The sequence below is a fragment of the Scyliorhinus canicula genome, chromosome 3 (assembly GCF_902713615.1).
Source record: "Scyliorhinus canicula chromosome 3, sScyCan1.1, whole genome shotgun sequence".
Lineage (NCBI taxonomy): Eukaryota > Metazoa > Chordata > Chondrichthyes > Carcharhiniformes > Scyliorhinidae > Scyliorhinus > Scyliorhinus canicula.
This window is the reverse complement of record NC_052148.1, coordinates 60,566,484-60,589,274: the sequence shown is the minus strand read 5'-3', so window position 1 is coordinate 60,589,274 and position 22,791 is coordinate 60,566,484. Positions and strand designations below refer to the sequence as shown.

At 49.4% G+C, this 22,791-nt stretch overlaps 1 protein-coding gene across 1 annotated transcript in view; it reads left to right on the top strand.

Moving 5' to 3' along the window:
- Positions 1-307: 307 nt before the first annotated feature.
- LOC119962685 (A disintegrin and metalloproteinase with thrombospondin motifs 12-like) overlaps positions 308-22,791 on the top strand; it is a 740,693-nt gene continuing 718,209 nt past the window's right edge. The window contains exons 1-2 of the mRNA XM_038790610.1: positions 308-766; positions 950-1,308. Of these exons, the coding sequence (XP_038646538.1) occupies positions 637-766; positions 950-1,308 (489 nt within the window). The 5' untranslated portion in view covers positions 308-636. The remainder of the gene's footprint in view (positions 767-949; positions 1,309-22,791) is intronic.

The following is a 22,791-nucleotide window of genomic DNA, read 5'->3' as shown; positions in this document are numbered from 1 at the left end:
GAGATGTCTAAAGATTTGGCAGAAAGTGGTCATTAAAGCTGATGTTTTGGGTGGGGGGGGGGGGGGGGGGTCAATTCCTTCAAATATTCCCAGGTGGATCTGTTCTCTTCCCTCTTGCTTCTTGGGTTACACTGTGTTATGATCATTCATCACCAGGCTGACTGGTTTTTGAATGAATTGAACTTTTTTTTAAAAAGCACATATATAAACAAGGGAACTTTGGAAAGCAGAATTTCCATTCAATCCTGCCAGCCGGGGGGGGGGGGGCTGCGGACGGGGCCTGGTCAATGTTGTGCTGCCACACACACACACTTGCATGCGATAACATGCACATTTCTGTACAGAGTTGCACACACTTTCGTGCAAACAGGAGTGAACTCAGGGATTTTTTTCTGAGTTGGAAACCGCCATGGGCAGTTAGCGAACCCTCCCTCTTTCCTTCAGAAATATTACGCTGAAGTTTTCGATCACTCCTCCCCGAACCCTCGCCCCTGCTCCGTGTCCGCTCGCACTCCTTGACTGCACGTTTGGGTTTGTTGTCGACCCATGGACCGTGCACCGTGCACCGACCCCGCGCGCTCTCCCCCAGTCTGCTTCCAGGACCTCCTTCAAATCGATGCCACTTTTAACTGAACCATGCTCCGTGCCGGGGGAGTGCGTTTCATCGCGGCCGTCCCTTTTCTGCTCAAAGTCCTTTTTAGCTCTCTGTCAACCAGCCACGGTGGTCGTCAGCCGGACGCCTCGCGTTTTGCAAACGAGAAGCAAGGTTTGTGAATTTTCACCAACAGACTTTTCAATCCGCAGCTCTCCTGCATCCCCCTCCTGCTTTAAATGCTTGTGCTTCTGCGAAACAATTCCTGAGGAAACTCAGAGGAGTTCTTGCAAAGAAAGACCTGTGTGGTTATATCTTGTGTTTTTTTTTCTCTCTCTTCCTCCTTTCCTTTTCCAGGGAAGTTCATTAGGAGTTTGCAAAGTTATGATATAGTTCATCCCGTCAAAGTGGACGAAAGAGGAATTTTCCTCACCCCGGATGTCATTCACTATGTCAACCACGTTGGAAGGAGGGATCTCGGAAGGAGAGAGGACCACGTGTATTATCAAATTGTTCACCGGGGGCATAAGCTGCTTTTCAACCTGACTGCCAATCGCCCTTTCCTTTCTCCGGGCTTTGTGCTGGAGAGAAGGTATGGAAATGTGAGTGGTACCATCGCCCAGACCCCCTCAGAGAACACGTGTCATCTGAGAGGCAGAGTACAACATCCACACCTGGGGAGTGGCACTGCAGCCATCAGTACCTGCAAAGGACTGGTAAGTGGTCAACCAGAGACTTAACAGCAGCGCCCAGATTATGCATGGGACAGTGTTTGATTCCAATCTTGTTGGTGGTTCTCCTAATGAGCTCTCCTCCTTCGTCTGAGAGATCCAAAACAAAACGTACATGACCCGTACCGTAGGTTTCCCGAGGACATGGGAACAGCCCCTTCACATCACACAACACAGCAGAAGCGATCAGATGGGTGAAGGTGGGTGGTTGGAGATTGCAGCCACTTACATAGAACAGTGCTGTGAATGCTGGTGATCTGAAACCACAATCAGAATAATGGCGGCGTGGTGACACAATGGTTAGCACTGCTGCCTCACAGCGCCAGGGACCCAGGTTGAGTTCCGGCCTTGGGTCACTGTGTGGAGTTTGCACGTTCTCCCTGTGACTACGTGGGTTTCCTCCAGGTCCTCACACAGTCCAAAATTGTGCAGGTTAAGTAGATTGACTATTGATTATTTTTTGAAAGAATCTTCATTGTCACAAAGCTTATATTAACACTACAATGAAGTTACTGTGAAAATCCCCTAGTCGCCACATCCGGCACCTGTTCGGGTACACGGAGGGGGAATTCAAAATGTCCAAATTACCTAACAGCATGTCTTTCAGGACTTGTGGGAGGAAACCGGAGCACCTGGAAGAAACTCACACAGACCAGGGAGAATGTGCAGACTCCGCACAGCGACCCAAATTGGGAATCAAACCTGGGACCCTGATGCTGTGAAGCAACAGTGCTACCCACTGTGCTACCATTAGGTGGGGTTACTGGGATATAGGGAAAGTGTGGGGGCATGGTCTTAAGTCGGGTGTTCTTTCAGAGGGTCGGTGCAGACTCACTGTGCGAGATTCTCCGCAAATGCGGAGAGTCGTAAAGGCTGCTGTGAAACTGGCCGTGTTTCACGGCAGCCTTCACGCCCGTTCCCGGGACCCGATTCTCCCCCCCCACATCGGGGCTAGGAGCGGGACCCCGGGAATCACGGCGTTGCGGCCTTAACGACCGTTGTTAAGGCCGCGCGCCAAGATGACGCACGGCAGTTTCCAACCTGAGCATGCGCGGGTGACGTCATCACGCCATTGACGGAACCCACGCATGCGCGGTTCCACATTTCTCCACCGCCGCCCGACAAGATGTGGCGGCTTGATCTTGTCGGGCGGCGGAGGGGAAATAGTGTGTCCCTTTTGGACGCAGGCCAGATTTTAGGGTTAGGCTCTGGAGGTTGACTGGAAGTCCAGGCCGAGTAGCAAGGCAGCGCAGAAGTTGGGGAGGACGTAGAGCCGGAAGCCGCTGAACTCTACGCCCTGGATGGTGAGGGTGGCGGTGCAGTATCCCCGGATCGCCACGGAGTGGGATCTGGAGGCCAGGGAGATTTTCTGGTTAATGGGGTATACCGTGAGGAGCAGCGCCTTGCCGTATCAGGGTGGATGAAGCTCTCGGTGCTCCTGGAGTCCAGAAGGCATGATGACTTGTGCCCATTGACCTTCACTGTCGTCGACGAGGTCGTGAGGTTGTGCAGTCGGGACTGGTCGATCGTGATGCAGGTGAGACGTGGCTGGTGTTGGAAGGCCCCTGGCTGGTTGGCGGTGGTTGCAGGCGATAAGCGGTCCAATAAGGTGCCCGACGAGCAGGGGTCCTGAGGCGGGGAAGATGGCGGCGTCCACAGGGATCACGGCGAGCGGTGTTAAAGATGGTGGCGCCCACAGGCAGCACGTGGGGAGTACAGGGATAATGGGTCTGGTTATAGTGGCAATCGAGCGGGCCTGGCACACAGCAGCGAAATGTCCTTTCTTTCCGCAGGCCTTGCAGAGCGTGCTCTGGGCCGGGCAGCACTGCCGGGGGTGTTTTGTCTGTCTGCCGAAGTAGCACTTGGGTCCCCCGGGGTTGGTTGGCTGCCACGCGGCGCAGACTTGGGGTTGGCTGGGGGCGGTCGCTGGTGGGGTCCACAATAGGGTGTTCGCTGGCGTGGTCCATGATGTCCAGGAAGGGGGGGCTGTGCGGTCAGTGGCGTACGTCTGTACATTGCGGGAGGCGACTGTGAGTGAGATTGCGAGTTTCTTGGTCGCCGCGATGTCGAGGGTAGCCCCTTCTAAGAGGCGCTGGCGGATGTAAGCTGACCCTATGCCCATAATGAAACCATCTCTACTTAGGAGTTCAGAATGTTCAATGGCCGAAACGGCCTGGCAATCGCAGTCCCTCGCCATGGCATGCAGGGCACGTCAGAAATCTTCCTCAGACTCACCGGGGAGTTGATGCCACGTGGACAGGAGATGCCTGGTGTAGATTTTGTTGGTCTGCTGAGTGTAGTTCTCCTTCAGTAGCGCCATGGCCTCAGCATAGGTAGGCGCGTCCCGGATGAGGGGAAAGATATCGGAGCTCAGCCGCGTATACAGGATCTGGAGCTTCTGTGCCTCTGAGGGTGGTTCTGTCGCAGATCCGATGTATGCTTCGAAGCAAGCTAGCCAATGTGCTAAGGCCGACTTGGCATTGTCTGCTTGAGTGTGCCGCTGCAGGCGATCAGGCTTAATGCGGAGATCCATCATTGTAAAATCTCTGCGTAATAAATTGATGCACTATCAATTACGATGAGACGAGAGTAGAATGTAATCGAGGCTTTATTCCGCAGAGATGTGTAGCCTCCCGCAGCTGCTGTCGAAATGGCTGCAGCTCAGAGAGCCCACACATTTATAGTCTGCCTACTGGGCGGAGCCAGCAGGGAGGGATCTACCCCCGTACCTGTAGTACAGGAGCCTTACCGTAATACACCTCATATGCGATATATATATATATACAACAGTGGTGACTACACATTAGGGCAGAAATGGCTGTCCTGAGGGGACATAATTTTAAGGTGGTTGGAGGAAGGTATAGGGGAGATGTCAGAGGTAGGTTCTTTACACAGAGAGTGGTGGGTGTGTGGAATGCACTGCCAGTGGAGGAGTGGTGTCAGAGTCATTAGGGACATTTAAGCGACTTTTGGACAGGCAGTAGGACAGCAGTAAATTGAATGGCTGTACGTTAGTTTGATCTTAGATTAGGATAAATGGTCAGCACAACATTGTGGGCCAAAGGGCCTGTACTGTGCTCTACTGTTCTATGTTCTATATTCATTGTAATTTAGGAAAGTGAGAGGGGTATAAAATTCGAACAGGATTAGACAGGGTAGATTCAGAAAGAATGTTCCCATTGGGGCAGTCCAGAACAACTGTCATAGTTTGAGGATAAGGGGGTAAACCTTTTAGGACTGAGGTGAGGAGAAATGTTTTCACCAGAGAGCGGTAAAATTGTGGAATTCACTATCACAGAATGTAGTTGAGGTCAAAATGTGTAATTTCAAGAAGGAAGGTGGGATCAAGATATTGAACTTGATGATCAGCCATGATCATAATGAATGGTGGACCAGACTTGAAGGGCCGAATGGCCTCCTCCTGCTTCTATTTTCTATGCATGATTCAACAACAGTTGGAGGTCACTGAGGAATGTATTTGTGTTGTGTATTTCATTTGCACAGAGCTCCAATTTCTCTTTAAAAGTGTATGAATGACATAACCTAATGTTGCCCAATGCACTTCTTGAATAAAGGCATTTGTGTCAAATCAGTAGGTGCAATATAACTAGGATCCTAACAAAACTTTGGCATGAGAGGCTTTGACAATGTATACGTTGCATTGTGTTTTGGTCAAGTGAAGTGCATGTCAATAACCAACACTCACTGTTTTTATTTGGAGAGTGGGGTCGTGCTGCGAGGAAATAAATATTTTCTAGTCTTGTTCTTCCACCATTTCAGCAGAATCCAGGCCAATATCATGCTTTTGAGCCAAATTGCTGTCACTACTTATCTAATAACCAAACACAGATTGGCTAACTTTTTAATAGGCCTCTGGCTGAAGGAGTTTTGGCTGAATGTCAGAAATGCAAGAGTAAGAGCAAGCACTAATCATGGGGGATAGTTGTGAAAATACAAATCTTCTCCAGCTGTTACAGTACATTTTGCACAGTGGACTGGGCTTCCAGATATCACAAGAAAGCTATCACTTGAAGTTCTGCGGTTCATAAAGATAATTCTTCCAACCACATGCCTCAGGTATGTTTTTGCTGGATAATGCAAGCACTCCAATTGAAATCTGAATTATGTTTTAAGCAAAATGGAACCGTAGATTTAATGCTTCAATATTATGTTAAACTGTGTTTAAATTCTGATAGTAAAGCATTATGTTTCAATCCTTTTCTCTGCCCTGAAAGACCTGGTGAGAAGCTGGGATCTCAAGATGTATGTGATACACTCTTTGTATAAAAGCTTTACTATTCTATAAAATAGAATATAATTTCATGAACTCAAAATAACGTGCAGTGGAATTACACAACAGTCATTTTCGTTTCTTTATTGTGCCACGTCTTATTGGTGCTTTGGATCAACAAAGCTAACAAGAAGAACTGGAAACTCATCTATCGGCCCACAGTTGTGTGACATTTTTTATCACCAGTATGTGACATATATCTGCCTGAAAGGAGGCATAGAAATATCTGTCTGTGGTGATCTAGTAGTTAACATTGAATTTGTTCATGAACTTTCTATTTCATTACTGCAATGCGGTACACCATGAATCTTCCACCAATTATTTTTTTCAATTTTCCAATGCCGATCGGGTATCTCTCAGTGTTTTATGGTTTATTTAATATAAAAATCATCTACTTAAATTGGAAAGAAATTTAAAGACAACTGGTCATCTCAATATGTGTGTGTACTTTTGACAATCAGTGTCACTGTTGTTCCAACATACTGCACCGCGCTGTAGTTCTAATGCATGCCTTTCACTTGCTTGGCAGATGCTGGGATAGCTCTGCTTCCGAAAGCATTCCCCTGCCGGCGAGCAAGAAAAAGAGATGAATAATATTGCATTTTAGCTCTGACAAGAACCCACAGTCAGGCAGATCATAAGTGGAAGCAGATGCAGCAGCAAGTCTGCCAAGAGACAGATGGTGTGGGGGAAAACGAGACCACAAGTAGTCCATGAGCTGTACTATCTACAGTTTCCTAATGGCATACACTTTCAATTGTTTGGATTAGGATTTGGGCAGTCTTGGGACTGGGTATGTGGAAAATCTGTCAGTGGCGCTGATCAAGTCCGCGGCAGCTGTTTAACTGAGAGCTTTGTGAATTGATGCATTATTGACTATGATGTATATCATCTATTGACTCCTTTCATAATACATGTTGCAATTCACTCACATAAAATGTTTTGATTCACAGGAGTTCTGGGGCATATATTGGACCAAATCTTGCTGCAGTGGGTAATTTTGAAGCATGCACCATTAGTTGGACTTTTCTCTGCATCATTCAGTTTGAAGATGATTTGTGTCCTGATTTGCTGGAAGTTTAAGCTGATCATGGCATGCCAAGGACAACAGGATATCTTAATAAAATTTAAAAATTAAGAAAGAAATTAATGGCACAGAGGATGAGTGAATTAGAGTCAAATCAGGTACAGAAAGGGGAAGAAATACTGGTTCAAGAGAGAGAAAAAAGAGACAGTAAAAGTAAGAAAAATGTATTTGAAATTACAATCTTTTTAAAGACCTTAAGAATAATTGAGATCATGCAGGAAATGTTCTCCTTCAGGAGCATATGGATCGACAAGCATTGCATTGTGAATAGGGTACTTATGTTAATTATGAAACAAAATAGGCAATTAATGTGTAAATCCAACAAGTTGTTCAAAGTAACAGGAAGGCTAAGGATGAGATGCTGTGCCTGAGACGAATAGCAAAATGATGTAAATCGATCAGCAGATCTGGAGATTTGCATGTTTTCCGCTTTATTCTTGGCCTCACCAGAAATGACTTGGATATTCAACGAACCTGAGAAAAATACATAGAACAGAGGCACAAATATATAAAAGTGACTGAAAATATATAGCCCAAAATGTTCCCCATTCTTTTGAAGACATGGGTGGGATACAATTCTATTGATGCTATTAACCATCCTTGCTATATGCCCATTATTCATCAGTCAACATATCCTTTATTTAGCCACCCATTTTTCCTGTTCTCTCATAACCTGGAATTTATTGTTCACACCATTATTTTAAGTGTGAGCGATGCGCTCCCCCAGTTATAATAATAATCTTTATTAGTGTCACATTAGGCTAATATTAACACTGCAATGAAGTTACTGTGAAAACCCCTAGTGAAATGAAATGAAATGAAAATCGCTTATTGTCACAAGTAGGCTTCAATGAAGTTACTATGAAAAGCACCTAGTCCCCACATTCCGGCGCCTGTTCGGGGAGGCTGGTACGGGAATTGAACCGTGCTGCTGGCCTGCCTTGGTCTGCTTTAAAAGCCAGAGATTTAGCCCAATGTACACTCTGGCACCTGTTCGGGTACACTGAGGGAGAATTCAGAATGTCCAATTCACCTAACAGCATGTCTTTCAGGAGTTGTGGGAGGAAACCGGTGCATCCGGAGGAAATCCAAGCAGACACGGGGAGAATGTGCGGACTCCGCACAGATAGTGATCCAAGCCAGGATCGAACCCGGGTCTCTGGCGCTGGGAAGCAACAGTGCTAACCACTGTACTACCGTGCCGCCTATAGTTTATAGTTTTCCACCTAAGTCGTATCCTGTTGCATTTCATTGTAGCTTTTTCTTAATGGCTTTAAGCATTTTTTTACTATTGCAACCAATATCCCTTTAAATCAGTCTCAAGCTTTTAAATGCTGGCTTTTTACTTCATTTGGGAGAATGACAGAAACCAGGTGGTTTTAATGTTGTGGTCACCTTGATCACTCCAAGGAGTGCCATACTCACCATAAGTTGAAACTTTTTCAGCAAAGTTGCAAAGTTTTGTGTGCACCTTATTGAGAAAGTGAAGGTGACATTCACCCTTAAGACTCGGGGCAGCATGGTAGCACATGGTTAGCCTAGTTGCTTCACAGTTCCAGGGTCCCAGATTTGATTTCCGACTTGGGTCGCTGTCTGTGCGGAGTCTGCATGTTCTCCCAGCGTCTGCGTGGGTTTCCCCCGGGTGCTCCAGTTTCCTTCCACAGTCCAAAGATGTGCAGGTTAGGTGGATTGGCCATGCTGAATTGCCCTTAGTGTCCTAAAAAAAAGGTAACGTGGGGTACGGGGTTACAGGGATAGGGTGGAAACATGGGCTTAAGTAGGGTGCTCTTTCCAAGGACTGGTGCAGGCTCAAATGGCCCCCTGCACTGTAAATTCTATAATTATTTATTGTGCTTTCACATTTCAACATTCTGGCATACTTTATACCTTGCAGTTTTAGCATTTATTTCGGCAATTAAGGTCAGTGCATGCAATTCAACAGATTGTATAGTCTTTGATGGTACACCAATGAGAAGGATGTAAGCTGACATAGGAGTAGTTGTAGACCACTTGGCTCATTTCGCATGCTCCACCATTCAATTAGATCATGGCTCAACTTTCCTAACCTATTCCTTGATTCCCTTAGTACCCAAAATTTGTTCAATCCCAATCTTGACTGTACCTCATGATTGAGCATCTGAGGTAGAGATTTCCAAAGATACACAGAAGCTCTCAGTGACGAAATCTCTCCTCATGTCAGTTCTAAATGTCTGTCTCCTTATAACAAGACTAGACTCTCAGCATTTACCCTCTGAAACTGTGCGGACGTGTGTGTGCGTTTGTTTTGGGGGGTTGCCTGGCAGGAGTTACATTTCCCAGGAGGCAGGGTAAAATCATATATCATAGAATCCCGAATCATTGTCACTCACCTCCTACTGGGCAATGTAGCATGGTAGCATAGTGGTGAGCACAATTGCTTCATTGGGCCAGGGTCCCAGGTTCGATTCCCGGCTTGGGTCACTGTCTGTGTGGAGTCTGCACGTTCTCCCTGTGTGTATGTGGGTTTCCTCCGGGTGCTCTGGTTTCCTCCCACAGTCCAAAGATGTGCAGGTTAGGTGGATTGGCCATGCTAAATTGCCCTTAGTGTCCAAAACTGCCCTTAGTGTTGGGTGGGGTGACTGGGTTATGGGGATAGGGTGGGGGTGTGGGCTTGGGTAGGGTGCTCTTTCCAAGAGCCAGTGCAGACTTGATGGGCCGAATGGCCTCCTCCTGCACTAAATTCTATGATAATAATTTCATTACCCTTTTAAACCCAGGATCATTCTGGCCCAGCAGTCCTATTGTCACTTGGAATCTGGGGCGAAATTCTCCGACCCCACGCAGGGTCGGAGAATCGGCCGGCGGCGGCGTTATTCCCGCTCCCGCTGGGTTTTTAATTCTCCGAGCGGCCAAAAACCGGCGTTGTGCAAATCCCGCCGGCAGCCTCTGAAAACAGCTGGCGCCGGCGGGATGTCATTGATTTTTATCAGACAGACATTCTCCGTGCCGGATGGGCCGAATTCCCGCCGACGTGGCCACGGGTCACGTCGGCGAAAAACAGAGTAGCTTTAAAACGGCGTCAACCATTGATGATGGTTGACGCCGTTCAGTTACCAATATCGAGTGCGGGGGGGGGGGAGGAGGAGAAGTACCGGCGTTTGTGTGGGGGAGTGGTGTGTGGTGGGGGAGAGGAAGCCCGGCGTTTGTGGGGTGGTGGTGGGGAGAGAGAGTACCCGGTTTGTGGTGGGTGGGGGGGGGGGGGGGGGGGGGAGTACCGGCGTTTGTGGGTGTGGCTTGGGGAGAGAGAGTACCGGCGTTGTGGGGTAGGGGAGGTGGAGGGGAGAGAGGTACCGGCGTTTGTGGGGTGGTGGAGGGGAGAGAGAGTACCGGCGTTTGTGGGTGGTGGTGGGGAGAGAGTACCGGCGTTTGTGGGGTGGTGGTGGGGGGGAGAGAGAAGTCCGGCGTTTGGGGGTGGGGGGTGGGGGGGAGAGAGAGGTCCCGCGTTTGTGTGGGGGGGGGAGAGAGAGTCCCGGCGTTTGTGGGGTAGGGGTGGGGGGGGAGGGGTGGGTGGGAGTAGGGAGGGGTGGGGGGGGGTAGGGGTGGGGGGTAGCGGTGGGTAGGGGGGGGGGTAGGGGTGGGGGGGGTAGGGGGTGGGGGTGGGGAGTAGGGGTGAGGGGTAGGGTTGGGTAGGGGTGGGGGGGGTAGGGGTGGGCAGGGGTGGGGGGTAGGGGTGTGGGGAGTAGGGGTGGGGGGGTAGGGGTGTGGGGGGTAGGGGGTGGGGGTGGGGCGGGGTAGGGTGTGGGGGGGTGGGGGGGTGTGGGGGGGTAGGGGTGTGGGGTGGTGGGTGGGGGGGTAGGGGGTAGGGGTAGGGGTTGGGGGTAGGGGGCACCCTACCCCCCACCCCCATCACCCCCCAACCCCCCCCCCACACCCTAACCCCCATCCCACTCACCCCCCCACCCACCTACCCCCTACCCCCCCCCCCCCACTCAATCCCTCACCCCCCCTACCACCCCACACAAAGCCGGGTCCTCTCTCTCTCGCCCCCCCAAAGGCCGGGTTCTCTCTCTCTTCCCCCCCCAAACGTCGGGTCTCTTCTTCCCCCCCCCCCCCCAAACGCCAGGTCTCTCCTCTCTCCTCCCCCCCCCCCACGCGGCCGGGTCTCTCGTGGGTTTCGGGGGAGGCGCCCCCCCAAACGCCGGGTCTCCTCTCGTCCCCCCCCGGGGCCCAAACGGCGGGTCCTCATCTCTCTCCCTCCCCCCCCAACCGCCGGGTCGCGCTCGCTCCTCGCCCCCCCCAAACGCCGGGTCTCTCTCTCTCTTCCCCCCAAACGTCGGTCTCTCTCTCCCCCCCCCCCAAACGCCAGGCTCTCTCTCTCCTCTCTCCCCCTCCCGCCCAAACGCCTGGGTCTCTTCTCCTTCCCCCCCCAAACAGTCCGGGTCTCTCTCCCACCCCCCCCCCAAATGCCCGGGTCTCTCTCTCATCGCCCCCCACCATCCCCAAAGCGCCGGGTCTCTCTCTTCTCTCTTCCCCCCCCCCCAAACGCCGGGCTCTCTCTCCCCCCCTCCCCAAACGCCGGGTCTCTCTCTCCCCCCCCCTCCCCAAACGCCGGGTCTCTCTCTCCCCACCACACAAACGCCGGGACTCGCCACTTCCGCAGTGGGTGAAACTGACGCGTATCGCGTCAGTCCGCTGCTGGCCCTTTCGGGAACGGAGATTAACGGCTTAAAAGAAGGCCCCGACGCCGGAGTCATCCGCACCGCTTTTGCCCGCCGGAAATGGGCGTCACGTCGGTCCGCGGAGAATTCCGCCCCTGATGTGCGATCTAATAGAGATTTTAGAAGCTCTGGTATTAGCAAGCGAACAACATATTGATAGAATCGTAGACTTCTTACATCACGGAAAGAGGCCATTCAGCCCATCGAGACTGCACCATGCCTCTGAATGAGCACCCTACCCAGGCCCACTTCCCTGCCCCTATCTCTGTAAGACTGGGCACTAAGGGGCAATAGCCAATTCACCTAACCTGCACATTTTTGGACTATGGGAGGAAGCCGGCACACCCAGAGAAAACCCATGCAGACATGGGGAGAATGTGTACACTCCACCCAAGATAGGAATATAACCCGGGTCCCTCGCCTGTGAGAGAGCAGTGCTAACCACTATGCCGCCCAGATTGTGCATCTGTTTGAAAAATTACTATTTCTGACTTCATTTTTAAAATAAATTTAGAGTACCCAATTCATTTTTTCCAATTAAGGGGCAATTTAGCTTGGCCAATCCACCTACTGTGCACATCTTTTGGGTTGTGGGGGCGAAACCCATGCAAACACGGGGAAAATGTACAAACTCCAGAGCCGGGATCAAACTTGGGATCACTGCGCCGTGAGGCAGCAGGGTTAACCCACTGCGCCACCGTGCTGCCCCCTATTTCTGACTTAATTGGTGGCCTCTGGAGCTTGCTTGGTGCCTTGGAAATTCCCAAGTAAGCCAGCAAAAAGGCAGCTGGATTGCTCAGTTTTACTGGCAGACTATGGAGCCTCTCTGCCCTAGAGCACGCTATATACTAAGTCAGTGTAGCTGGAGGCAGTATTTCTTCACTGAGTGCTTTGGAATAATGTATTAAAAGGCAGAGTTAATACATGCAGAAACCAGTGCATCATGTTCGTGGTAAAAAGAAAAGAGGTTACGAATAACAAGGGTGAGCAAATACATTTTTTAGAATTGCATAGAATTTACAATACAGAAACAACTCATTTTGCCCAGTTTACCTGTGCTGCTGTTTATGCTCCACACATGCATCATCATCCCACCCTATCTTGTCATTGGGCTTATTGATGTCCCAACTTGGCTTCTGGTTTTGGACTCTCTCACAACTGGAAACATTTTCTTTACATCTACCCTTTCAAACCCCTTCAACATTTTAAAGACCTCTATTTAATCACCCCTCAACTGTTTAGCACAGTGGGCTAAATCGCTGGTTTGTAACGCAGAACACAGCCAGCAGCGTGTGTTCAATTCCCTAACCAGCCTCCCTGAACAGGTGGCGACTAGGGGCTTTTCACAGTAACCTCATTGAAGCCTACTTGTGACAATAAATGATTATTATTATTAAATCCCCTCAGGATCTTGCATATTTCAATAACATCAACTCTCATTCTTCTAAACTCCACTGGATATGGACCTAACCTGTTCAACTTTCTTCATAAGATAACTCCTTCATCCTAGGAATGAGTCGAGGGGATGAGTTTATTGTCGGTGATGGAAAGATCAATCTCATAGTTTATATGTAGGTTAGTGGTATTAAAGGAAAAGTTGCCATTGTTATTTGTTAAAAGGCTTTAGAGCAGTTCCCAAGCAAAAACTTCCTACGTACTCTAAAACAGCACTTTTAAAATACCCTGATATGTTGTCAACTGGTCATTATTACTCAATCCACAGGAGTAAGTTTGTGAGCCAAATTATTTGTGTTTAAAAGACGAAGTGAAAGCAACTTTGTTTTCTATTTTCTCCTCTCCCCTTCTGCCCTGAAGGTATATGCCTTTTGATGGACATAGACGATTCCAGAACAATTATTCTTTAACCAACAGCACTAAAATGCATTTGGCCATTTATCTGTTTGCTGTGTCTGGGATCTTGCTGCACTCGCCTGTCATATCAATGCCTCCACTAACACTGCTCACTTTCATCGACACAATATTGTCCATCTCAGCACCCTGTTTCGACCCTTCTGCTGCTGAATTTCCTTAGCTCCAAACTCGGCTACTTCAATTCTGTCCTGGCCAGCCTCCTATTCCTATTGCCTGTAAAAGTCAGCTCATTCAAAACTCGTTGCCGCGCACCAAGTTCCATTCACCAATCTAGCTGACCCAACTTTTGCTGCTGATCCAGGAGTGTCTGAAGTGTTAAAATCTCGTCTTAATGCTCAAATCCCTCCATGGCTCTTCCTTCTCCATCACTGCTCTTCAACCGTCTTGAGATCTCTGTGGTGTTCCAGTTCTGTCCTCTTGCACATCCTCAGTTTTCTTTGTCCCTTCACTATCTGTGCGACCTTCAGCCGCTTAAGCCTGAAACTCTGGAATTTGGGGTTTCACATGTATTGTAATCCTCTTAGTGACCAATAAATTTTAAAACAACATTTTAACTTCCAGTGCATGGCTGAAAGGAGAGCACAACAAGATTTCAAGTTTTAAGACTTTTACTGTAACACACAAACTAAAAGCGACATGGACTAAAACTAATATTAAAAACATAAAATGCTTGGTAACCTCAACAGGTCTGACAGCATCTGTGGAGAAAGAACCACAGTTAACGTTTCAAGCCCATATTCCCCTTCTACAGAACTGAAGTCTTGAGTAGTTCTGTGAAAGGGTAATATGGACTCAACATTAACTCTGTTTCTATATTCACAGATACTCCTAGACCTGCTGACTTTATCCAGCAGTTTCTGTTTTTATTTCAGATTTTCAGCATCCATGGTATTTTGCTTTTATGGACTAAATTATTTCAGTCGGCAACTTGTAATCAAAACTACAGAAAAGATCCCCAGTATAACATTTAAACCAACTGAAAACTCTCCCAGTGGTTATTATCAACTCTTTCCTGTAAGTGGCCATTTGATTCTCAGGAAATGGGCAAAATTGATTCTTGGCTCCTTTTCCCTTTTCCAGCCAGATAATTTTTAATTCACAAACTGACTTTCATGGTGTGGGTTATCGACAAGACCTTTCCCTCTAACCAAAGCTAGGCAAATCTTCCAGCTTTGTTTGAACCCTGTTAAGAAAATGGCTGATAGTAAATGCCAGGTTATTTTGAAACCCGGAAGGAAAGCTGGAAACAATTTCTCCTCAACTGCATTTTGCAATTTTATATAATGTGAGGGAAGGTTTGAAATCGAGAGAATGATGTGATGATATTAAATAAATAAATGTTTAACTGTCTCTGCCTTAAACAGCTTTGATTTTCCAATTGTTTTTAAAAAATATATAGCTAGTAGAAAATATTCCTATTTATTGAATTTCCCTGATATTTTCATGTCACCACTATTTTTCCTGACTACCTCCCCCATTTTAGAAATGAAGCATCGTAACTAAAAAAGACCGGTTTCATTTTCCAACCTGCCATTTCCAACTTGTATAGAATTACATTACAAAATGTGTGCATTAACATGAAGATATACCCCAAGCTTAGTTAAAATAATGCCCAAGTTAGTCTTTTCCCACCAGTTTCAAATGTCCAATCGTCTTTGCAAATTAAAGGTGATTGCACAGGAGGGGTACAGAGGAGATTCACCAGGATGTTGTCTGGGATGGAGCATCTGAGCTATAAGGAGAGACTGGATAGGCTTAGATTGTTTTCTTTAGAGCAGAGAAGCTTAGGGGCGATATGACTGATGTGTATAAGATCATGAAGGGTTTGGACATGGTAAATGGGAAGCAGCTGTTCTGTTCCCCTTGGTTGATGAGTCAATCATTAGGGGGCATAGTGTTAGGATGAGGGACAGCAGATTCTGAGGGGATTTGAGAAAACAAATTTTGCTTGAAAGGTGGTGAGAATCAGGAATGCATTGCTGCTGCCGTTCCGATGCATATCGGCGAGTGTCAGGGTCAGTCCATGCAGGGCCTTGCCCAAGTGGAGTCTGTCTCAGCCCCAAGAGCAGGGGTCAGCCAGTGAGGGTTGAGTGCCAGCCATCGAAAAGGCTGAGGATGAGGTGAGAAGATGGCACTGCATCAGGCCACGTGTATACCGTTGACGCCTGTCTTACAAGGAGCTTCCGGAACACGTGTGCCGCCGCTGACTCTGGTTCATCAGGGAGATCGTATGCCACCTGTTCCAGATGATGGTGCATCTGGCCACCGCAGTGGTATGGAGGAGGACGCCTGCTCCTGTTGGTCGGCAAAATGATGGCCACCCTGAACCTTTATGCCTCTGGCTCATTTCCGGTCTTGAGCGCGGACCTGTTTGGGATCTCACAAACCTTTTTCACGCAAACGGCGATTCTCCGAGGCCGATGGGCCGAGTGGCCGGCTGTTTCCGACCTTTTCACGACGGCGGCAACCACACCTGGTCGCCACCGTCCTGAAACGGGCGCCAGAAGCCCGTTTGGGGCTTCTTGGCGCCCGATTGGGACTGGAGCACCACGGGCGTGCTCGGGAGGGGACAGGCCGCGATCGGTGCCCACCGATCGTCAGGCCGGCGTCCAAAACGGACGCACTATTTCCCCTCCGCCGCCCCGCAAGATCAAGCCGCCACGTCTTGCATGGGGGGGGGGGAAGAATCGGATCCCGGGAGGGGGCGCGAAGCCTGGCGTGAGTGACGGCCTCTTTCACGGCAGCCTTCCCGGTTTACCGCCGTTGCGGAGAATCGCGCCCGCTGTCTCGCATGCCCAATGTGCCCGGGCATCGGATGACATCACCTTCAACCTGAACCATGCCCAACAAGATGCCCGGGCAGCAGGATTTGCCACCGTCATTGACATGTCCCAGGTCCAGGGGGCAATCGATGGTATGCAGGTGGCTGTCCGAGCACTGGTTTGATATGGGCTGCCCTTCAACAAAAGGAAGCGAAGGCGCTAACAACAACGCCGCTCCCTACAGCCCCGGGGAGGTACTAAGTGAGTCCAGTAGTAATAGCTTTGTTAAGAATTTGGAGTGAGTTTTGACAGCACTTCGGGTTGGTGGCAGGGTCAATGGAAATGCCGATTCGGGGGAACCATAGATTTGAGCCAGGGAAGTGGAAAGGAAGTTTTCGGAGTTGGGAGGAGAAAGGAATTAGGACACAAAAAGATTTGGGGCGCGATTCTCCACTGCCCACAACGGGTCGGAGAATAGCGGGAGGGCCTACCCGACAATTTTCACGGCCTCCCGCTATTTACCCCCCTCCCCCCTCCAGCCGCCCCCGACACGAATCGCTGCTTGCCGTTTTTTACGGCGAACAGCGATTCTCCGCAGGCCGATGGGCCGAATACCGAGTTTACGGCCGTTTTCACGGCTGCGATCACGCCTGCTTTCAGCGTTCGTGAAAACGGCCGCAAAGTGTCTGTCCCGGACAACCATGGCACCAATTGGCACGGCCGCACCACGGCCGTGCCAAGGGTGGCATGGGCCTGCGATCGGTGGGCACCGATCGCGGGCAGCGGGTCCGATACCCGCGCACTATTTGTTCTTCCGCCGCCCTGCAGGATCAGTCCGCGGGGCGGCTGAGGGGCATGATGGCCCGCACATGCGCGGGTTTGACGCGTCTGCGTGATGATGTCATCCGCGCATGCGCGGGTTGGAGCCGTCTGACGTCATCGTGCGCGACAGCCGCCGTGACTCTTGGCGGGCGGAGTTAGCGACATTCGCTAACTCCGCGTCGCCGTGATTACCCCGGCCCCGATACAAGCCCGCCCGGGGGGGGGAGAATCGGGTCCCGGGACGGAGCTCCGAGGCTGGCGTGAAACACGGGCAGTTTCACGCCAGCCTTCACGGCACACCGGATTTGCGGAGAATCGCGCCCAAGATTCTTGGGGGTCGGTTTGCAGGATTGAAGGAGCTGGGAGCGAAGTATGGGCTGGAGCAGGGGGAAATATTTAGATACATGCAGGTTCGAGACTTTGCCAGAAAGGAGATTCAGAGTTTCCCAGTAGAGCCGGCTTCCACATTGCTGCAGGAGGTGCTGACAACAGGGAGACTAAAGAAGGGGGTAGTATCGGCGGTTTACGGGACTGTTTTGAAAGAGGCGACGGCACCGCTGGAAGGAATCAAGGCAAAGTGGGAGGAAGAGTGGGAGAGGGTATGGAGGAGGGGTTTTGGTGTGATGTTCTCTGGAGGGTGAACGTCTCCACCTCGTGGTATATAGAGCACATCTTACAAGGGTGAGGCTGTGCTGGCTCTTTGAGAGGGTAGAAGATGTGTGTGAACATTGCATTGTGGGGGTGGGGGGGGGGGGGCACAAACCACGTTCATATGTTTGGTCCTGTCCAAAGCTGGAGGCTTACTGGAAGGAGGTGTTTAGGGTAAATTGATGCACGTGAAACTGGACCCGGGCCCTCGGGAGGCCACATTTGGGGTGTCGGACCAGCAGTGGTTGGAAATGTGTGCGGAGGCAGATGTTGTAGCCTTCGCCTCGTTGATCGCCCGAAAGCAGATCCTGTTAGGGTGAACGAGGACGGAGATGATTTCCAGGATCACCCGGGTGTGGAGCAGGAACTGGCATGGCATGCTGCCCAACATGTGATCCAGGGCCTCTGTCACTTCCTGATTTACCAACTAGGAGACTTAGCTAGCCCGACTCTTCCCGCACTTCAAATTCCACCAAAAAATCCACCCTCCCCTGAGACTCTCAACCGTTCCCTCTCTCTTAGTCTTTTCATCCGCCTACCCCTATCCTTTCACTCCTTTCCACTACCACTGTTCTCTTTGCCCCTCTGAGGATCATACCAGCATCACCACAGGGTGTTGGCCCTGTGTTGGCTGTGTCAGTGGGTCTTGTCCATGGGAGGAAGGAAAATGATGATGACTCGCTGAGAGATGAACTGTGCTGCTCTTCATTGTCTGACAAAGTCTGACTCCAGTCTTTAAGATAACATACCACTATCTGGCCGGGTGATCCCTGCATGTGTGCTGGACATATCGTCTCACTGGCCCAGATATATTGGGGGCATGGGAAAGTTTGCGGAGATTAGAGCTCACTCACTGGCGGTGCTGTCGTACAAGACAGACTCACACTGCTGCCCCCATGCCCTGCTCTTCTCGGTAAGGGTGTAACCGTGGGGTGCATTCATGTGTCTTGGGCGACAGCTGTTCCCTGGGATTGGGCATCCTTCTGATCGTCTGCTCCCTGGAGAGCCCCTGCCGCCCCCTGATGTGATGCAGCATCTGTGTGGTGCTCAACAAAGGGTGACGAGGTGCCTGATAACTAACATTATCCACCGAGATGATAGTCTTTGTGATGGTGGATGGTGCAAGTGAAAGCAGTGCCGAGATGTCAGTGTCTTCACCAGAGCCGTGCTTCAGTGTGTTCTGAGGATCTGGATGGGGAGCAGCAACCCCTAACGGTCCGGCCTCGTCTGATGGTGGTCCTGCAAGACAAAAGACATGGGGTGAGATCTTGAGAAGGACTGGTCTGTGGGAGAGGGTGACTCGCTTGCTATAGGAACATCGGTGTCACATTGGACCCTCCTTTGTTTGGCGCATTCTGAACTCTAATGCAGCCACCGCCCTTTCTCGGCCTCCTCCATGAGTTGCAGGGCCGTTTTCACAGAGGGGATTTGGAACTGAATATCTGGGATGCCCCCTTCCGTCCTCTGGCGTTCTTTGTGATTATGGGCCACTTTATCCTTGAAGACACAGAAAGAAGATAGTGAGATGCTGGGAAGTGAGATAAATAGGTTTGTAGCCGGTGGTATGCGTACGCATGGCCCATAGCCAAAGAGGACAATACATGTGTTGGGGATTCGTGGTGTCCCATAGCCAAAGAGGACAATACAAGTGTTGGGGATTCGTGGTGTCCCATAGCCAAAGAGGACAATACATGTGTTGGGGATTCGTGGTGTCCCATAGCCAAAGAGGACAATACAAGTGTTGGGGATTCTTGGTGTCCCATAGCCAAAGAGGACAATACATGTGTTGGGGATTCGTGGAGGTTAGGTTGTAAGGGAGATGCAGGAAATGTTGGCCTCTTGGGGATTGGCGGCAGATGTGAGGAGCGGGCGATGAGAATGATGCAAGAGAGACTGATGCTGTTACTCTTAAGGAAGTTGTTCAATGTCTTACAACATTGCGTGCCAGTTCTTTTGATGAGGCTGATGTCACCGACAGCCTGTGCCACCTCATCCCAGGCTTTGTTCAGTACAGCGGGTTTGAGTCTCCGCCTCATTCTGGGGAAGTGGATGACCCTCCTCTCCTTGTCGGCGTCCAGCATTCGGTCAATCTCCGAGTCCAGGAACCTGGGTGCTGGTCGTTTAGCAGCCATCGTCTTGGCTGAAATGACAGTCTGTGGTGAGTGGGGCGCTTAAAAGCTGTTCCAGCTTGACATGCTCTGAATGCGCATCCTGGCACCAGCGAATCAGGCGCCTGTGTTGCTGAGAATCGGGCAGGCTGCATGAGGGCCACGTGTTTGCCCATTTGCATCACATGAATTTCTCCAGGCTGACGATCCTAGTGGCAGCACTTAGTTTCCAGAACAGAAAATCCAGCACATTGTTGTTCACTTTGTCTGACTGGCGCATCAACATTACATTCGGGTGGGGACAGCATGGCGGCACAGTGGTTAGCACTGCTGCCTGACGGCGCCAAGGTCCCAGGTTCGATCTCAGATCTGGGTCACTGTCCGTGTGGAGTTTGCACATTCTCCCCATGTTTGCATGAGTTTCGTCCCCACAACCCAATGATGTACAGGGGAAGTGGATTGGCCACGCTAAATTGCCCTTTAATTGGAAAAAATGAATTGGGCACTGTAAATTAAAAAAAATATTACTCTCGGATGGAATTGCCCTTTCCAATGAGAAGATTTTCTGATGGAGGGGGTGAAACAGGCATGTATAACTGTATTTGGGACAGACGGAATAGCTCGAAAGCTGGTAATATTAGGAATTCTTGGGACTGCTGCTGTATCTGCATGTCCCACCCAGCCATTCAGTCACAAATGTTCAATAAAATGCATGAAAAATTAGACCCATTATCTGAAGGAATAAGGGTCAAACAATATGATAATTACAGCAATGTTCAGTTGGACAATGACTTTCTGTTAAACTCGCAGAGAAACATTGTTAACAGGTGTTACGACCCCCTCAGGGGCCAAACCCTATATTGTGTATAGTTCCTCTCCTGCACCTTGGAGTATGAACTCCCCAGGTGATGGTGGGGTGCGGGGCGGGGGAGCGTTCCCCTGATTGGGAGGAACATCACAGAATATAAACCCTGACCTGGGATCAGATTGAGGAGGGTGGCCCTGCAGGGTGAGTAGTAGTGCAAGTTTAGTATTGTGAATGGAGTAAATAAACCTAGTTGTTATCCTGCACACCTAGGTGTCGTATGGAGACTTTCCTTTGGCTATCACAACAAGAATCAGAACCAGCTTGCAAACACAATGTGGTTGACTCCCTTCACAACAATGTGCATTCTCTGATATGAAAATGCACACACCCCTGAAAGACGGTGTTCTGTGGCTCTCTCTGTGATACCATCAGATAAAGATACAATGCAAGCCCTGATAAGTTAAACCACAATCAGATAGAAGAATATTAGGCCCCAAGCCTTATCGTCTCGCTTGAAGCTGTATTTTGATGAAGCAATAATTGACCAATTGATTGTTACCTAATGTTCCACTTTCCAAGAACAGGTCAAAGCAACTTTTCACAGAATTGAATTATAGTTATATCCCTACCTCTGGTCTAGAAGCTTTGGGTTCAAGTCCAATACCAGGACTTGTTAGCAACCGAAGGAGCATTCTTAACACAGATCAATGGGCTGATAATCAGCTTGGGAATCCTTCCAACTGTTCTCCCAATATTCCCCAAAGGGAAAAACAATGCCTGTTTGTGAAGATATGCTAAAGAAAATTATAGTTGGAGATCCTTTCACCAGATATGGGAAATGAAAAAGGTGTAATCACATATGACTTGTGGAAACATCTCTCTCTGACTCCTCGAAGAGAGTCAGCTCCTGAATTTCAGGGATCCCTCTCCTGGTCTGGGATCTCTCCCTCTTGTGGGCAAGCTTTGCCTGCATGTAGAGAGTTGGAATGGAATGTGATGAGACCGATGATGCATGACTGTGGTGTGTGCTGTGCCCTCCTTAGGAAGGCCAGAAGGTGTTGATTGTGCAGGATGATATGTGAGGTGATGGTGATAACTTGTGTGTGAGACATTCAGTGCAGATGTCCCTTCTGCCAGTAGTGCGTGAGGACCCTGTGGACAATAACTCTTTGCGTGTCTGATATCCCTCAGAGTGTGAGAGAGCCGACTTGCATTGATGGTGTGAATTAGACCACACCAGTCCCTTTCTGCACTGCAAGATGTTTCTGATCTGAGTGCCATGGACACTGACCTCACCGGCAACCCCCTCTCAGGCTCTGGTCAGTTTGGTCATCCTCCTGCTGCTATTCCTCGGGAAGAAGACATGTCGGTGTTCTCGGACAGCCTGAAAGGAAAATCACCAGCGAGTTGTTGCTGAACTGTGCGTCACAGGGCTTGCTTCACTGGGAGGAAATTTCCTTATCAGTGTACAGTGGGCCTGCAGAAAGTGAATGTGTGTTTGGGTGCTGCTTAAATATGACACCAGGAACTTCAAAACAATGAAGTGATGGCGGCTGTATGAATTAATGCCTGTCCCTCCAAGTGATTTAGAAGGCAGTTCGTTGAGGCATAATTAATGAGATTTTGAGTGATTGATCGGGCACAAGAAGCCATCTTGCCGCTGGTGGGAAACATGCCGACTATCCCGGCTGACACTGCAATTAGTCTGAAAAATGAATGTTCCACCCAACGAGTCTCACCCACTGTTTGACCTTCCTTTTTAAAATACAATTTCTGTAAGGCATGCAGTTTAAACTTTAGGTTCTCTGTTAGAAATAAGCACTAAGTTTTTTTTTGTTTTTGGGGATTTACTTAGTTTCAAGTTTTATGCTCTTCACATAAACGCTGAATTGCACACTTGCTTAAAGTAAACTTTTGTGTGTTTTAAACTTTAAATTTTCTCACTTACTCTTCTGTATGAATAACTGATGTTGGAATAATTACTGAAGAGTTTCACCCAGACTCTTCCATTATCTGGGAAAATTACAATCCGGCTAAAAGTTAATTAATAATAATAATCTTTATTGTCACAAGTAGGCTTACATTAACACTGCAATTAAGTTACTGAGGAAAGCCCCTAGTCGCCACAGTCTGGTGCCTATTCGGGTACACAGAGGGAGAGTTCAGAATGTCCAAATTACCTTATAGCACGTCTTTCAGGACTTGTGGGAGGGAACCGGAGTACCTGGAGAAAACCCAAGCAGGCACGGGGAGAAGGTGCAGACTCCGCACAGACAGTAACCCAGCCGGGAATTGAACCTGGGACCCTGGCGCTGTGAAGGCATGTTGCTAACTGCTATGGTACCGCTATGATACTGTGCTGCCCACATTAAC